The 14,845-nt window shown below is 41.3% G+C and overlaps 1 protein-coding gene across 1 annotated transcript; it reads right to left on the reverse strand.

Annotated features, from left to right (window-relative positions):
* Positions 1–5,263: 5,263 nt before the first annotated feature.
* Positions 5,264–6,471, reverse strand: LOC122035087 (expansin-A4-like). The gene is made up of 3 exons (XM_042594472.1): positions 6,302–6,471; positions 5,901–6,213; positions 5,264–5,820 (listed from the first exon to the last, which is right to left on the reverse strand). The coding sequence occupies exons 1-3, from the start codon at positions 6,429–6,431 to the stop codon at positions 5,517–5,519; spliced, it is 747 nt and encodes a 248-aa protein (XP_042450406.1). The 5' UTR covers positions 6,432–6,471; the 3' UTR covers positions 5,264–5,516.
* Between the last annotated feature and the right edge of the window lie 8,374 nt (positions 6,472–14,845).

A 14,845-nucleotide genomic window follows, 5' to 3' on the forward strand; every position in this document is an offset into this window, starting at 1 on the left:
GACAGGTACTTTTTCCCCAGAAATCGCACAGAGAAAGGACGAAAAGTAAAAAACTGGTAAGAAATGACGAGTGAGCGTACCTGCGTGAGGGACAAAGCATCCCTTTTTATACTGCAACTGAGGCTTCTGGAACCTGGCGAATGTCAGGGAATGTCGAATGTCAGCTTTGTCTGGCGGTGTTTAACACGTGTCTTTCTCTTATAGGCTGGCGGAGGAACCAAGAGGAGTGTGAGCCTTCCACCGTTAGAATATTCCCTGACATGTGATGATTATTCTCTGACAGGCGCTTACGATTCCTTGCAGGCCTATTTGTCATGTAGTGTCTGACCTCCTGACTCACCTTCGTCTGCGTCATCCAAAGCATGTACATCCCGACCTGCACTAGGGATCTATTTCTTGATCTGCATTTGCTTACCGCTATCCAAGGCGTGTATGTTTCGACCTGCATGCTCGGTCTGATTCCCGACCCGTATCTGTTTATTGATATCCAGGGTATGTATGTTCTGTCCTGCACGCTGGGTCTGATTCCTTACCCGTATTTGCTTATTGATATCCAAAGCATGTATGTTCTGACCTGCACGTTGGGTCTGATTCCAGACCCGTATCTGCTTATTGCTATCCAGGGCATGTATGTTCCGACCTGCACGCTGGGTCTGATTCCCGACCCGTATTTGCTTATTGCTATCCAAGGCATGTACGTCCCTGTTGGATCGAGACGCGCTAGAGGGGGGGTGAATAGTGCTCGCGGCTATTTTGATCGTATCGGAATCGTAAAACTATCAAAGTAAATATACGCAGCGGAAATAACGAATGCAATCACAGAGGGACACAAGAAGTTTTACTTCGTTCGGAGTCTAAGGCGACTCCTACTCGAAGGCCCGCGATCCTTGATCGCTTCCGGTGGGCAACAACTATAAGTTCGAAAGTATACAAAGATGATTTACAAGTAATGCAGTAAATAATCTTATACCGACAATGGAAAATACTACGTTGAAGCTTCGGGTTGTCGGTGTCGAGTTGCAGCACTTCGGGACGAGTTCGTTAGCAGCTAAATGCAGAAGGAAGACTTCAAATGTTGTGTCCTCAAGCTGCTGGTCGAATCCCCTTTATAAACAGTGTTCAAGGCGCCTTAAACCCCTCCAAGGCGCCTCTAGGCTGGCCGCATCACCCGCGTGGATCAGAACCGACCTGGTCGAATTCTATCCTGTTCAAGGCGCCTCCAACCTCTCCAAGGCGCCTTCATCAACTTGTTCAAGGCGCCTTAAGCCTATCCAAGGTGCCTTGAAGCTTGCTTCGCAGCCAGCTTAGGTTTTGCACCCGAGGCGCCTCGGACACTGTTCATCCGAGGTTAATCTTTGCACTTTGGTCCCTGCAAGATACATTAATCCCAAATATACCCTGCAGCACAAAGTTAGCACATAAAACATAATAGAAGTAATAATGACAGTCTCTGGACTGTCCGAGTCTGACTTCGGGTTTCCATCCGGAAACCCTAGGTCGACCCGACGCCTACTGTTCCCTCTACGGGGAACGCGTCCTCACCTACTCCACTCAAGAGATTTACCTGTTGCCAGTGCGATCCTCCAGATCGACTGGACTTTTCGCCTAGGGTTACCACCCCCTAGGACCTAGGGTTACCGCCCCCTAGGGTTTTTCTCCACCTAGGGTTACCACCCCCTAGGACCTAAGGTTGCCGCCCCTTAGGGTTTTCCTCCACCTAGGGTTACCGCCCCCTAGGACCTAAGGTTACCACCCCTTAGGATTTTCCTCCACCTAGGGTTACCGCCCCCTAGGACCTAAGGTTACCACCCCTTAGGATTTTCCTCCACCTAGGGTTACCGCCCCCTAGGACCTAAGGTTACCCCCCCTTAGGATTTTACCCTGCCTAACCGCAGTTAGGACTTTCCTGAAACACTCATTCAACATATTAGATAACAAGGAATCTTAACTTTGAATCCCTTTGCCATTATCAAAACTGAGGTTCGATCGTCGGATGCTTACTGCACCAACAGTCCCGACCAGCCCGCTGGGTCTGACTCTCGACCCGTGTTTGCTTATTGCTATCCAAGGCATGTACGTCCCGACCTGCACGCTGGGTCTGACTCCCGACCCGTATTTGCTTATTGCTGTCCAAGGCATGTACGTCCTAACCTGCACGCTGGGTCTGACTCCCGACCCGTGTTTGCTTATTTCTATCCAAGGCATGTATGTCCCGACCTGCACGCTGGGTCTGACTCCCGACTCGTATTTGCTTATTGCTATCCAAGGCATGTACGTCCTGACCTGCACGCTGGGTCTGATTCCTGACTCGTGTTTGCTTATTGCTATCCAAGGCATGTACGTCCCGACCTGCACGCTGGGTCTGACTCCCGCCCCGTGTTTGCTTATTGCTATCCAAGGCATGTACGTCCCGACCTGCACGTTGGATCTGTAAACAGGCCTGCTAGTAGTTTCCATCTTTAGCTATACTTGGCCCACGAGCCCATTTACCACTTACTATCAGGGCTGGGTCTTATAATTCTCTCTTTTGACTTTGACCACGTAGGCCGGACTTTTGACCTCCCTGCTGTTTATATCAGCCCGACTGGTGACCGGCCACGTTGGCTTGACTTATGACCTTCTTGACCTCCTCGTCAGCTGAACTGTTGACCGGCCACGTTGGCTTGACTTATGACCTTCTTGACGTCCTCGTCAGCTGAACTGTTGACCAGCCACGTTGGCTTGACTTCTGACCTTCTTGACCTCCTCGTCAACTGGACTGTTGACCGTCCACATCGGCTTGACTTCTGACCTTCTTGACCTCCTCGTCAGCTGGACTGTTGACCTTCTTGCGGCCTTGACTCCGAGCCACATCATCTTATCGACCCCACAAAATACGCACTGTATCACAAGCCTCCCCCTCAAGTCTAGTCGAAGGAGGCTCTAGTCCGACTAACTAGACCCCAAGGTTCTGAACGCCTGATCTGGCTCTTAACTCCTTTGCTGACCCATCATCCTTCTGATTTCTATAGGATATCCAACTGTCCTGAGAGGTAGCCCAGCTCACTTTCTGTTTCTGTTGACTCCTCGACTTCTGAGTCCGGTTAGTCTTTAACTGTCACACTGGTTTCCAAGCGACTCCTCAGATTCCGAGGGAGTCCTTTCACCTTCCTCTTCTTTATAAAAGGCCTAGTCACTTTACTCCTTTATCGACAATTTCTCTTTGCCCCTGCTCCTTAACTTGCCCATGGAATCCCCCGAGTGGTCTACTCTACGTCACCGATTGGCTATTGTCGAAAAAGCCTTACATGACATGACTGAGCCGGGATCTACAGATCTCCCTCCGTAGGGAACTAGAAGTTAATCCCGTCCGGAAGCTGAGTCAGATGAGGGCGGGCCTTGTTGTGCGAAAAATTGACGGAGAGTCGTTGAGATGTCTAATTAGCGAGGTGCCCCCTGGAGAGGTTCGCACGGGCGGTCCTACGGAGCAAAACGATCAGGATAATGACGCTATTGCTCTACACACACGCAGACGAGTCCACCAGTCATTAGAGACCAGAAACCAGGGAAAAAGTCCTCGGGTCAGGCCCTCCGACGCTCAAGTCAGGTACTTTTTTCCCAGAAATCGCACAGAGAAAGGATGAAAAGTAAAAGACTGGTAAGAAATGACGAGTGAGCGTACCTGCGTGAGGGACAAAACATCCCTTTTTATACTGCAACTGAGGCTTCTGGAACCTGGCGAATGTCAGGGAATGTCGAATGTTAGACTTTGTCTGGTGGTGTTTGACACATGTCTTTCTCTTATAGGCTAGCGGAGGAACCAAGAGGAGTGTGAGTCTCCCACCGTTAGAATATTCTCTGACATGTGATGATTATTCTCTGACAGGCGCTTACGATTCCTTGCAGGCCTATTTGTCATGTAGTGTCTGACCTCCTGACCCACCTTCGTCTGCGTCATCCAAAGCATGTACATCCCGACCTGCACTAGGGATCTATTTCTTGATCTGTATTTGCTTACCGCTATCCAAGGCGTGTATGTTCCGTCCTGCATGCTGGGTCTGATTCCCGACCCGTATCTGTTTATTGCTATCCAGGGCATGTACATCCCGACCTGCACGCTGGGTCTGTAAACAGGCCTGCTGGTAGTTTCCATCTTTAGCGACACTTGGCCCATGAGCCCATTTACCACTTACTATCAGGGTTGGGTCTTATAATTCTCTCTTTTGACTTTGACCACGTAGGCCGGACTTTTGACCTCCCTGCTGTTTATATCAGCCCGACCGGTGACCGGCCACGTTGGCTTGACTTATGACATTCTTGACCTCCTCGTCAACTGAACTGTTGACCGGCCACGTTGGCTTGACTTCTGACCTTCTTGACCTCCTCGTCAGCAGGACTGTTGACTGACCACGTTGGCTTGACTTCTGACCTTCTTGACCTCCTCGTCAGCAGGACTGTTGACCGTCCACGTCGGCTTGACTTCTGACCTTCTTGACCTCCTCGTCAGCAGGACTGTTGACCGTCCACGTCGGCTTGACTTCTGACCTTCTTGACCTCCTCGTCAGCTGGACTGTTGACCTTCTTGCGGCCTTAACTCCGAGCCACATCATCTTATCGACTACACAAAATACGCACCGTATCAAATATCTTATCAGCAGTAATGAGCATCAGCTGGAGGGTTGTGTCGGTTACAAATACAGGAGGTTATGTAGTCGTTTTGAATGATGAGATTGAATAAAGGAAAGGGGCACTCTCCTACTATTCTCCGTTCTTCTCTCCAAATCTAACTTGGGCAGTCAAGTTACCTTGGCCCCCTTCTAACCTCCGGTTAGTCTTTTTCAGAAGAGCCGATCCATTAGGATTTTATCTGCTCTGTGCCAACCCGCTTAAGGCAGATTTGAGTCGACCCAGTAGAAGCCTACCCGATTGAAGAAACCGATCCAATAGCATCTGACTCTATAAAAGTCGATAAAGGCGATCTAGTAAAAGTTGACTGCTCCCTCGATCTCAGCAGGAACCATTCATTGTATGATTGCTAAAGGTGCATGGTTTAACGATTGTTCATTCGAGCTTTTAAGTACCCCATAGAAGAAACGAATTATCTATTTTAAAAAAAAACTATAATTATCATATACGTCTGTTCATCGTTAACAAAGCTGCCTTTTCTGTGACATCCAGGATTAAATCTTTCTATTTTATTGTAATTCTATAATTTTAGATTTCGCCTAACAGTTTGTTCCTTCAATCAAATAAACCAAAATTATATTAATAAAATAAGAGGCGCTCGAGTGGATAATTCCACGACACATCCATAATTAGGTTGAGGTGAATTACCTTCCTTCCCTGTAACTGTAAGGTAAGCCATGGCTTCCATAATTTCCACAAATGGCTTTTAAATTACAGGGTTGAATACTTGCTAATTATATATATAGTGTATAGTTTAGGGGGGGTTTAGAGTTTAGGAGGCTCCTGCGGGTGCTGCCTGATGAGGTAGCTACCTCTGCGTCCGACAAGCCTTAATTCCTTGATGAGCTTAGTTAGAATTGTCCACCCTCGAAGGTCTGGCCGAATTGCCACCCGGCCGGTGCCACGTCGAAGCTGGTGACCGTCCGGCCATCGCTGGTCGTCACCTGGAAGGAGAGACTCTGCCCGTCGAGCAACGAGTTGCTCTGCCAGTTTTGGCCCCAGTTGCGTGACATCGCTTGCCACCCGCCCTTGGACCCCTTGATCGACACGGAGTGCACATCGCCGGCTCCGGCCACGTTCGTGATCAAGACCAAGTTGAAGAAGGAATGGCCGTTGATGGTGAACCGTATTCCCCCCTTCTTCACGCAAGGCACCCTGTAGTGTAGAGTAACAAAAAACAGAGCTTTAGTGACTGCTTGATTCCGGCGAGGTAAGTTAAACGGCGAATGGAGCACCTGCGGAAGGAGACGGGGACGATGCCGGCGCGGTACTGCCCGATATGGAGGAAAGCCGGCTGGGCGAGGTCGAAGTGCGGGCGCGGGGGGTTGCACCAGCCGCCATTGTCGCTGGGGAGGTCGTAGGTTGGAGGGCAGAAGTTGGTGGCGGTGACGATGATGGAGCCGGGGAGGCACGACTGGGGGTCGTCGGCGCACTGCAACTCGTAGCAGGAGCCGCAGCTGAGCCCGTCGTTGAACAGCGCCGTGCTGAGCGCCGCCGTGTTGGTGCCGTAGCCGGTGCTGTAGAGGTTCCCGTACCCACAAGCGCCTCCTGCACAGATAGCAATCAATCCAATAACAGTCAGCAAATTAAAAGTTCGCCGGAAACATTTCTTAAAAACTATAGAAATGGAGCTGACCCATGGTTCCGGAGGCGTCGCTGCCGCCGTAAAAGGTGGCGTGGGCGGACTCCCACCCGTAGGAGTCCGCAAAGGCGTAGCCGGATAAGAGAAAGAAGAAGTGGAGAAAGAAGAGAGCGCCGGCGGCCATCGGAGGAGAGTGAAGTGAAGACTGGCTGTCGGTTGAGGTGTGGATTTGTGGCGATGAAGGAGGAGGAAGAAGGCGGGGCATTTATAGGCATGGAATTGGCAATGGGCGGCGCGTCGCTGCGGGGGGCAGAGAGACAAAAACGAGTTTTGGCTGCTGGCCGGAGAGCGACGGCGGGCACATGGAGCGGTGGAAGTTGCAGTTTCAACGGCGTAGGTGGGGTCCTCCACATGCGCTGCCATGGAAGAACGTCGAGCCACGTCTCTCGTTTTCTATCGTTATCAACAACATGCTACTGTCTCCCAGAAATGTGGCAAATCACGCCGTTATATTTCTCAAGATATCCTTATTCTAACGATATGCTATAATAATTATAACAAAGCTATAATGTTTAATAACATCGTCGTATGGCTTTTATGGGATGGCCCGTTAGAATCTGCATGATTATCTACTTTAATAAATTTTGAAAATAATTATAAGCGAATTTAAAATATTTTATTAGTGTCTGATTGAAGTCGAACAGTATAATAATTATGATACTGAGAAAAAAATTAGGAAAAAAAATAAAAAGATAATGTTTTATTTTACCATAAGAAATTTTATTAAATAAAGGATAATTTTTCTTATATAGACTAAACTTAATATCCAAATAAATAAAGAAAAAAATATAATTAATAGAGGTTAATGATCTTATAAAGAGAAGAAATAGATTTTTATTTAAAAAATTATAATTAACATATATTAATTCTAATTTTATAAAGAAAGAAAATATATCTTTTACCTAAAAGAAAAGTTCATAATTGAATAATCTTAATTCAAAATTGGTAAAAGAAAAGTTCATAATTGAATAATCTTAACTCAAAATAAGACTTGATCAAGATAAATCCTCTTTTATAAATATCAGGAATACCAAAATTATATTAAATACCCTAAAAATAAAAATTGCTAAAAATAGAAAAAAGATCTAAACTTAGTTTTAACTGTGGAAGTTGAGACTAAAATTTGGAAGTTGAGACTAAAATTTGACAGTTACAGTTTCACCTATAATAAATGTAGGTTTCTGAATTCTGCACCCGTGACTATTGACAGAACCTGATTTCGAGTCCCGAGTCAAAAATATGCTCTTTTAAAGTTTGAAGAGTCATATTGGATTTCATCATGGATTAGACCTGCATCACTGACCTCCATATAAAGAGCAACTATGCTAAGACAAAATACCTCATGTGATTTACTAACTTATATTTTGCCCTGAGCTGATAATACTGAGTCGATTAGGACAAGCGATATCAAATTTACTCACATCATAATATAATTGTTACAATATATAATAATAAATTTATTCAATTTATTCAAAAAATTGTCACTAAAAAAAATCTTGAATTAACTTTGGGTATTTTTATCGCTATTCACTATTTGACTTTAGCGACAAAATAACAATGGGCATATGGTAGTTAAAACCAATTGAGTTGTAGATGATTTTGTTGATGGAATATAAATTTCGTAGCTAAATTTACCAATGGAATTTTAAATTCCATCAGTATATGTAATTGCAGAATTTTAGTTTTTGTCGATAATTACAGATAGAAATTATGATTTCGTTGGAAAATAATGAACAAAAACTTGTACCTGTAACACAAATTGCCAATGGAACCTGTAATTCCGTCGATACCTATTGTAAAAATAGCACTGTTCATATATAATAATTATCGATGGAATAACAAATTTCGTTAGTAATTATCACCAGAACCCCTAATTCCATCGATAAACTGTAAAATAAATTTAACATATCTAGCTATAAATTTGCAATTATCCTATTTTCATTTTTCACACTAATACATTATACTTTTACAAACCGTGTTACATTCTATTACACAATCATTCACAATGTATATACAAATAACTAATTCATAAGTATCGGAATCCATACACAACCAACCATTCACAATGTATATACAAATAACTAATTCATAAGTATCGTAATCCATACACAACCAACCATTCACATATCATTACAATTCATATACAAACAATCAAATCTACTATCCAAATCTATACAAACTAATATAAGATACATAAAAACGTGTCATAATATACTACAAAGACCTCTAAATAGAATCTTGTAAAATAGTACCATCAAATCCTATATAAAACAAAATATGATAGATTAATATCATAATCATGCGAGGCAAATTAATTCTAAAATTAACAATGAGAAAAAACATTAAATTAGCATATTTATAGATAAAAAAGAAGAAGAAATGCCGACGAATTGAAAGCAAACTAAGTTTATAGGTAAAAGAAAGTACTTGAATGATATTTTAGATATATGATGATTGTGATATATAGACTGACAAATTGTCCTGAGGAAATGTAATGCAATTAGCATATTATAACATTAAAATTGACTAAATATATTTTGCATATTTTATGAGTGATAAAAAAACTAAGTTGTAGCATACCTCATAAAGATCTACTCAATAGGATCTCGTGTGTCTTGAGTCTCTTATGACTCAAGACTATGCTATGATTGGATAAATTGAGCAATGACTGCTTGTATCTCGGCCAAGATAGAATCATTTCTCTCATCCCTTTTAGCCATCCACGACTTCACTGTCGTTAGTTTTCATATCTTGATTTTATGCTCTAAGTGACTGCATCTCAGTAAAAGAAGAACTGGGACAACCCTTAGGCATCTCCAAATGATCAAATGTCGCTTTAGCATGTGAGCCATGGCTGTAGAGGATGGATTTCTTTGTTCTTCCACCAACAACATTAAAATAAATGTCATTATCACCTCAGTGAATAGAGCCTATAACTCCTCTCCCTCTATTGGTAGTGTAGATACTTAAGCCACTCTATTAGTCATTTCCTCCTGTGTGAAAAAAAATATGATTAATATATGCTATACAACTACTAAAGGTAAACATTGTTAATAGTTATATGTAATAGAGTTAATATTCTTATGTCTATGGCCAGGGATCAAGAATCGACAAATGTGTTATCATTTTTCTTGCGAGTCTTGTTAAATATCTCCCAACAACTGGGAGGGCTTTATAGAGTACATTCCTTCATACAAAAAAGAAGTAGCATTAAATTTATACAAATTTGATAATAAATTAAAATTTGCTTATATAACTTTAAATTAAATTCACCAAATCGATGGTATGCTCTATAATAGACTTATATCTGGAAGTATGGCTAGCGGGCTCTATATTTCTGTTTGATCGAGAAGCTGTAGAATTTGTCCTCCACCTATCTCCAACCCAGGTGGCAGTCCATGCAACCCATCCCTCTTCTGATACAAAAGGTGGCCTTGTGTCCTTTCTCAAATTGTATAGGAGGTCTTTGTATAGTCTTGCACAATAAATATTCCAAGTTTCTATACATTGACGCTCCTGCCTTGCCTCCTAGTATATTTTTTCTACAATTATTAGTTGAAAAATTAGTATACTTAAGGATAAATTTATGATACAATACCAAGAATATTCAATTTACTTACGAGAAATTCCTAATAATAGAAATTCTTTATCTCCTGGTCTACATGCCTCCATGTAGTACCAAGAGCGGAGACTCACTTTTTAAATTTTTTTGATTATGTACGTCGCTATCATCGAGAGTAAAATTGCATGTAGAAATGTTAAGGTATGAGAAATATGTTATAAATAAAGTCATATGTGAATTTAAATTACTATTAACAAAAATACTTACGACTTCTCAACAACCTTCAGCACGTATGACCACTGGGTGTGACTAACTACTCTGCCATGATAATATCTACAAAATAATATTACAACACATCATAATAATATTATTAACATGATAATATTTGTACAAAATAAGATGGAAGCATAACTTACTTGATGAACAATAAGACTAATATTTAATCATCATTACAATCTAAATCATAAACATTAATAGTGTTAGAACCCTAAGGTTGTTTTGATGTGATCAATAAGTTAAGTTAGGTCCTGTGGTATTTTAACATTGTGTCTAAGTGTGCAGGAGCTTAGGAGCACAAGAAATCGAGCAAAAGACGCAGCTAGTGAGAAGGACGACACGGGAGAAAGCCGACCGGCTCGGTGCATCCGAGGAACGAGATGCTGCAGAAGAGTATATAGCGGACGAGAAGGAGGCTCGCGGTGTTTCTAAGGGATGAGAAGTTGGAGCGGAAGGTTGCTCGAGAAGGCCGGAAGTTGGGTTCGGATGAGCCCTATTCTGGATGGCCGAGATCACCCAAAGCAAGCGGAACCGGAGCGGAATACCGGGACTGACACGAGCTGAACCGGAACAGAGGGACCGAACCAAAATAGTCAACTGGGTTAACTTTGTGGTCCGGGCGCCCGGATCCATTCCGGGCGCCCGAATCCATTCCGAGCGCCTAGAACCATTCCGGGTGCTCGGAATGTGGATTTTGGCTGGATCGCGTTTGACCGCGATCCGTTGCGAAGGGGATAAAACTTTATCCCCTTCTAGGTGCCCCGACCAAGGCTATATTCCAAGGCTATAAATATAGTCTTGGTCCAAAAGCTTTCAATCATCTCAGAAATTGTGTAATCCAACACTTGTATGCTTCATTTTTGTTAGCTTCTTTCTTTTTGCACTTCACTGCTGTAAGAGGCCTCTCCGCTTGAAGGAAATAGTTAGTGCGACAACTTCCTTGGATTAATAACCTTCTCGATTGTAACCAAGTAAAATTCCTTTGCCTCTTCTTTTAGTTTCTTGAGCAGCACGAAGGGGCATCCAATGCCAAACTCGTAAAATGAGATTTACTTCGCAACCAGCTCACCAACCTGTGACTTGAAGAAGATAAAACAGTCGCGTATCTGCACTCGAAGATTAAGGAAATCATAACCGGACTTTCGAATTTCGGAAAAAAGGTAAGTAACCGAGATTCGCTAAGATGCGCACTCAATTCATTTCCTAGAAATACAAAATGGGTATCACTAGTAGATGCCTTTTATATTTTGAAAGACCAAGAAAAAATTACATTAGAAGAATTATTTTCCACATTTGAAGTGCATGAGTCAAGATGTGCAGGTATAAAGGAGCCCAAGCACAACGTCACCCTTAAAGCATCGAGCGACGAACCCGAGTCAGAGTCTTTTCTCGACAACGAGGAGATGGTTATGATGGTAAGACGTTTTAAGAAACTTTGTAAATCTAAGAATACTAACCATCCGCAGGGTAGAAAGAAAAGGACGATCCGCTGCTACCACTGTAACAAATAATGACACATTAAGGACAATTGCCCCAAGCCAAGGAATGAGGACAAGGACAAAGGTAAGAAGCCTGTCCAAAAGCGCAAGGTCTTAAAGGCGACATGGGATGATACGCCGTCCGAGTCAGAAGTTGAGGCCTTCTCCGGACTTGCACTAATGGCAAGTCATCGAAACGATGATTGTGAGTCAAGCTCTTCCGAGATAAACATCGAGAGCATCGATGAAGGGGGAGCTACGTCAAAAGAAAGCAGCAATTCAGGGGGAGACACGGACAACAAGATCGACAAGGTAAGCCAGGTATGATCTCTTCCTCCCGACAAATTGTTTAAGTTTGTTAAATTGTTAACCAAAGATTGCTACAAATTAGAAAAAGAAAATAAAAATTTAAAAGTAATACTAGCTAAATCTTGCCCTATAGAAGAATTAGACAAATTAAAATTAGAAAATAAAAAATTTAAATTAGAAAATGATAATTTAAAAATGCAAGTAGATAACTTGAAAAACCATGCATACTCATCTAAAATTAGAAAATCTAATAATCTAAATTGGCATTTTAGATATCACAAGGGACAAATTAGGAATGTTTCTAAAATGTATGCCCCTAAGAAATTTTTAGTTAATCCAGTAGGCTGGAACCTATATTGTATTCCAAAGTCTTGTTTAACTTGAACTATTAATTAGATTTAACGCTTTCAGTGAGAAAATTAAACAATTAATTTCTTTATGAGGTTGTCTAAGGAAGTGGTGGTTACTCCAATAACCAAGAAGGCCTAGTATCTCGCCACTGTCTAGAAGCTAAAATATTGAAATAAAATGTTTAATTAACTTTCTGATAAATCATTAAGGTTGAAATTAAATAATTCTTTAAAAAGTTTTTCAGACATTTTTTTGAAAATTTTTCAAAAATAGTTTTATACTTAGAAAAATTTTCTTGTGTAAAATTTTTACTTAGAAAAATTCTCAATAAAGAAAATTATTTTTGCCTAAGTTAAAATTTCTTCTAAAATTAGAAATTTTTGCTTAAATTTTTTACTCGGAATTTTTTTTAATAAAGTTTTACTTAGAAAATTTTCAAAGATTTTTATAAAAATAAAAAAATTAACTTAGAAAGTTTTTTTAATATTTCTTTTACAAATTCTCTAACTTAGAATTTTATCTTACTTAGAATTTTTTCAACTTAGAAACTTTTTTTTAAAATTATTGCAAAATTTTCAACTTAGAATCAAAATAATTTTTCAAAGTTTAAAAATGATTACCCTAGAGTTTCTTAGAACTCCATTTTTTATGTGAACAAAGGGGGAGAAGGAAAAGTATAAGTCAATGGGGAGGTTGACCAAAATATTCTATTTTTTTCACTTTATTGCAAAATTAGTTAGTTTATCTTTATGTCTATTTACCCTATCTTAACTCGGGTTTCTCACATCAAAAAGGGAGAGATTTTTGGAACCCCAACTTTATTTTGATGTGATCAACAAGTTAAGTTAGGTTCTGTGGTGTTTTAACCTTGTGTCTAAGTGTGCAGGAGCTTAGGAGCACAAGAAGTCGAGCAAAATACGCAGCTAGCGAGAAGGACGACACAGGAGAGAGCTGACAAGCTCGGTTCGTTCGAGGGACGAGGTGTTGCGGAAGAGTATGCCGGTGGACGAGAAGGAGGCGCGCGACATTTTCGAGAGACAATAAGTCGGAATGGAAGGTTGCTCTAGAAGGCCAGAAGTTAGGTTCGGGTGTGGCCTATTCCGGATGGCCGAGATCACCCAAGCAAGCGGAGCCAGAGCAGAAGATCCGGACCGAGGCGAGTTGAAACGGAGTAGAGGAACCGGATCGAAAAAGTCAACTAGGTTGACTTTGTTGTCCGGGCACCCGGATCCATTCCGGGCGCCTAGAAGTCCGGGTGCCCGGAAGTCCGGGCGCTCGGAATGTGGATTTTGACCGAATTGCTTTTGACCACGATCTGTTGCGAAGGGGATAAAACTTTATCCCCTTCCAGACACCCCGACCAAGGCTATAAATATAGCCTTAGTCTAGAAGCTTCCAATTATCTCAGAAATTGTGTAATCCAACACTTGTACACTTCATTTTTTGTTAGCTTTTTTCTTTTTGCGCTTCATTGCTGTAAGAGGTCTCTCCGCCTGAAAGAGATAGTTAGTGCGATAACTTCCTTGGATTAGCAGCCTCCCCGGTTGTAACCAAGTAAAATCCCTCTGCCGCTTCTTTTAGTTTCTTTTCTGTTTTATTGCTTTTATTTATTTTTCAAGTGTTAGTTTAAGAAAAGTCGAGAAGGGTTTTTGTTTTTATTTTTGCAGGGCTATCCAACCCCCCTTCTAGCCACTCCAACACGATCTAACAAATAGTTTATAAGTCCTCATCACTAGACTCTATTAGTTCAACAAGCTCCTCACTACTGGACATCTCTCTATCATCTATTTGCTTGTAAGCGACATTAACATCTACAAGTAATTGGGATGTGAATTGAAGTTATGAATCAACTAAATTTCTTTCCACGTCATCATTCTGAAATGCATCATAGTTTTGAGCAGTGATAGTATTTGACATTTCTATGGTTGAGTGAGGCTTCATTTGACAAACAACCAACCATTCACTAGATCTTCTTCTTTTCGTAGGGTATTCAAGATAGAAAGCTTGACCCACTTGTACTGTGAAAATGAAATGTTCAAATTTGTTGAACCTTTTGTTTGCATTAACCTCAACTTAATTATAGTTTGCATGTATTCTAGTATCTATTCTTAGAGTTGAATTATACCATGAATATTTGAATAGCATACACATTTTTATAGGTAATGTAGGATATTCAATTTCTATGATCTTGTCAAGTCTACCATAGTAATCAAACTTAGTGTTATTGTTATCAATAGATCTTTTAACACAAATACTAGAATTATAGGTTAATCTATGTGAATCTCGTTATACCACATGGAATTTAAATCCATGAACATAGTAACCAGAATATACTATTATCTTACGAAGGGATCTAGATGCAAGATTGATCATCCAAGAATCTTGTGCATTTGATATTCTATGATCATCTACCTATAAAAGTAGTTATGATATAAATTTGTTGGAAATTTGATATAGATGTATAACATATAAATTCTGTTGGATCGAAAGCGCTAGAGGGGGGGGGGGGGTAAATAGCGCTCATGGCTTATTCGTTCATTTCTCGGAAAACACAAAGTCAAT

Source organism: Zingiber officinale, chromosome 11B (genome assembly GCF_018446385.1).
Source record: "Zingiber officinale cultivar Zhangliang chromosome 11B, Zo_v1.1, whole genome shotgun sequence".
Classification (NCBI taxonomy): domain Eukaryota; kingdom Viridiplantae; phylum Streptophyta; class Magnoliopsida; order Zingiberales; family Zingiberaceae; genus Zingiber; species Zingiber officinale.

Coding starts and splice junctions, on each gene's coding strand:
- LOC122035087 (XM_042594472.1), bottom strand. CDS start 6,431: ATGGCCGCCGGCGCTCTCTTCTTTCTCCACTTCTTCTTTCTCTTATCC. Junction 6,214..6,301: donor CGACGCCTCCGGAACCATGG/GTCAGCTCCATT, acceptor CTATCTGTGCAG/GAGGCGCTTGTGGGTACGGG. Junction 5,821..5,900: donor GTCCCCGTCTCCTTCCGCAG/GTGCTCCATTCG, acceptor TCTACACTACAG/GGTGCCTTGCGTGAAGAAGG.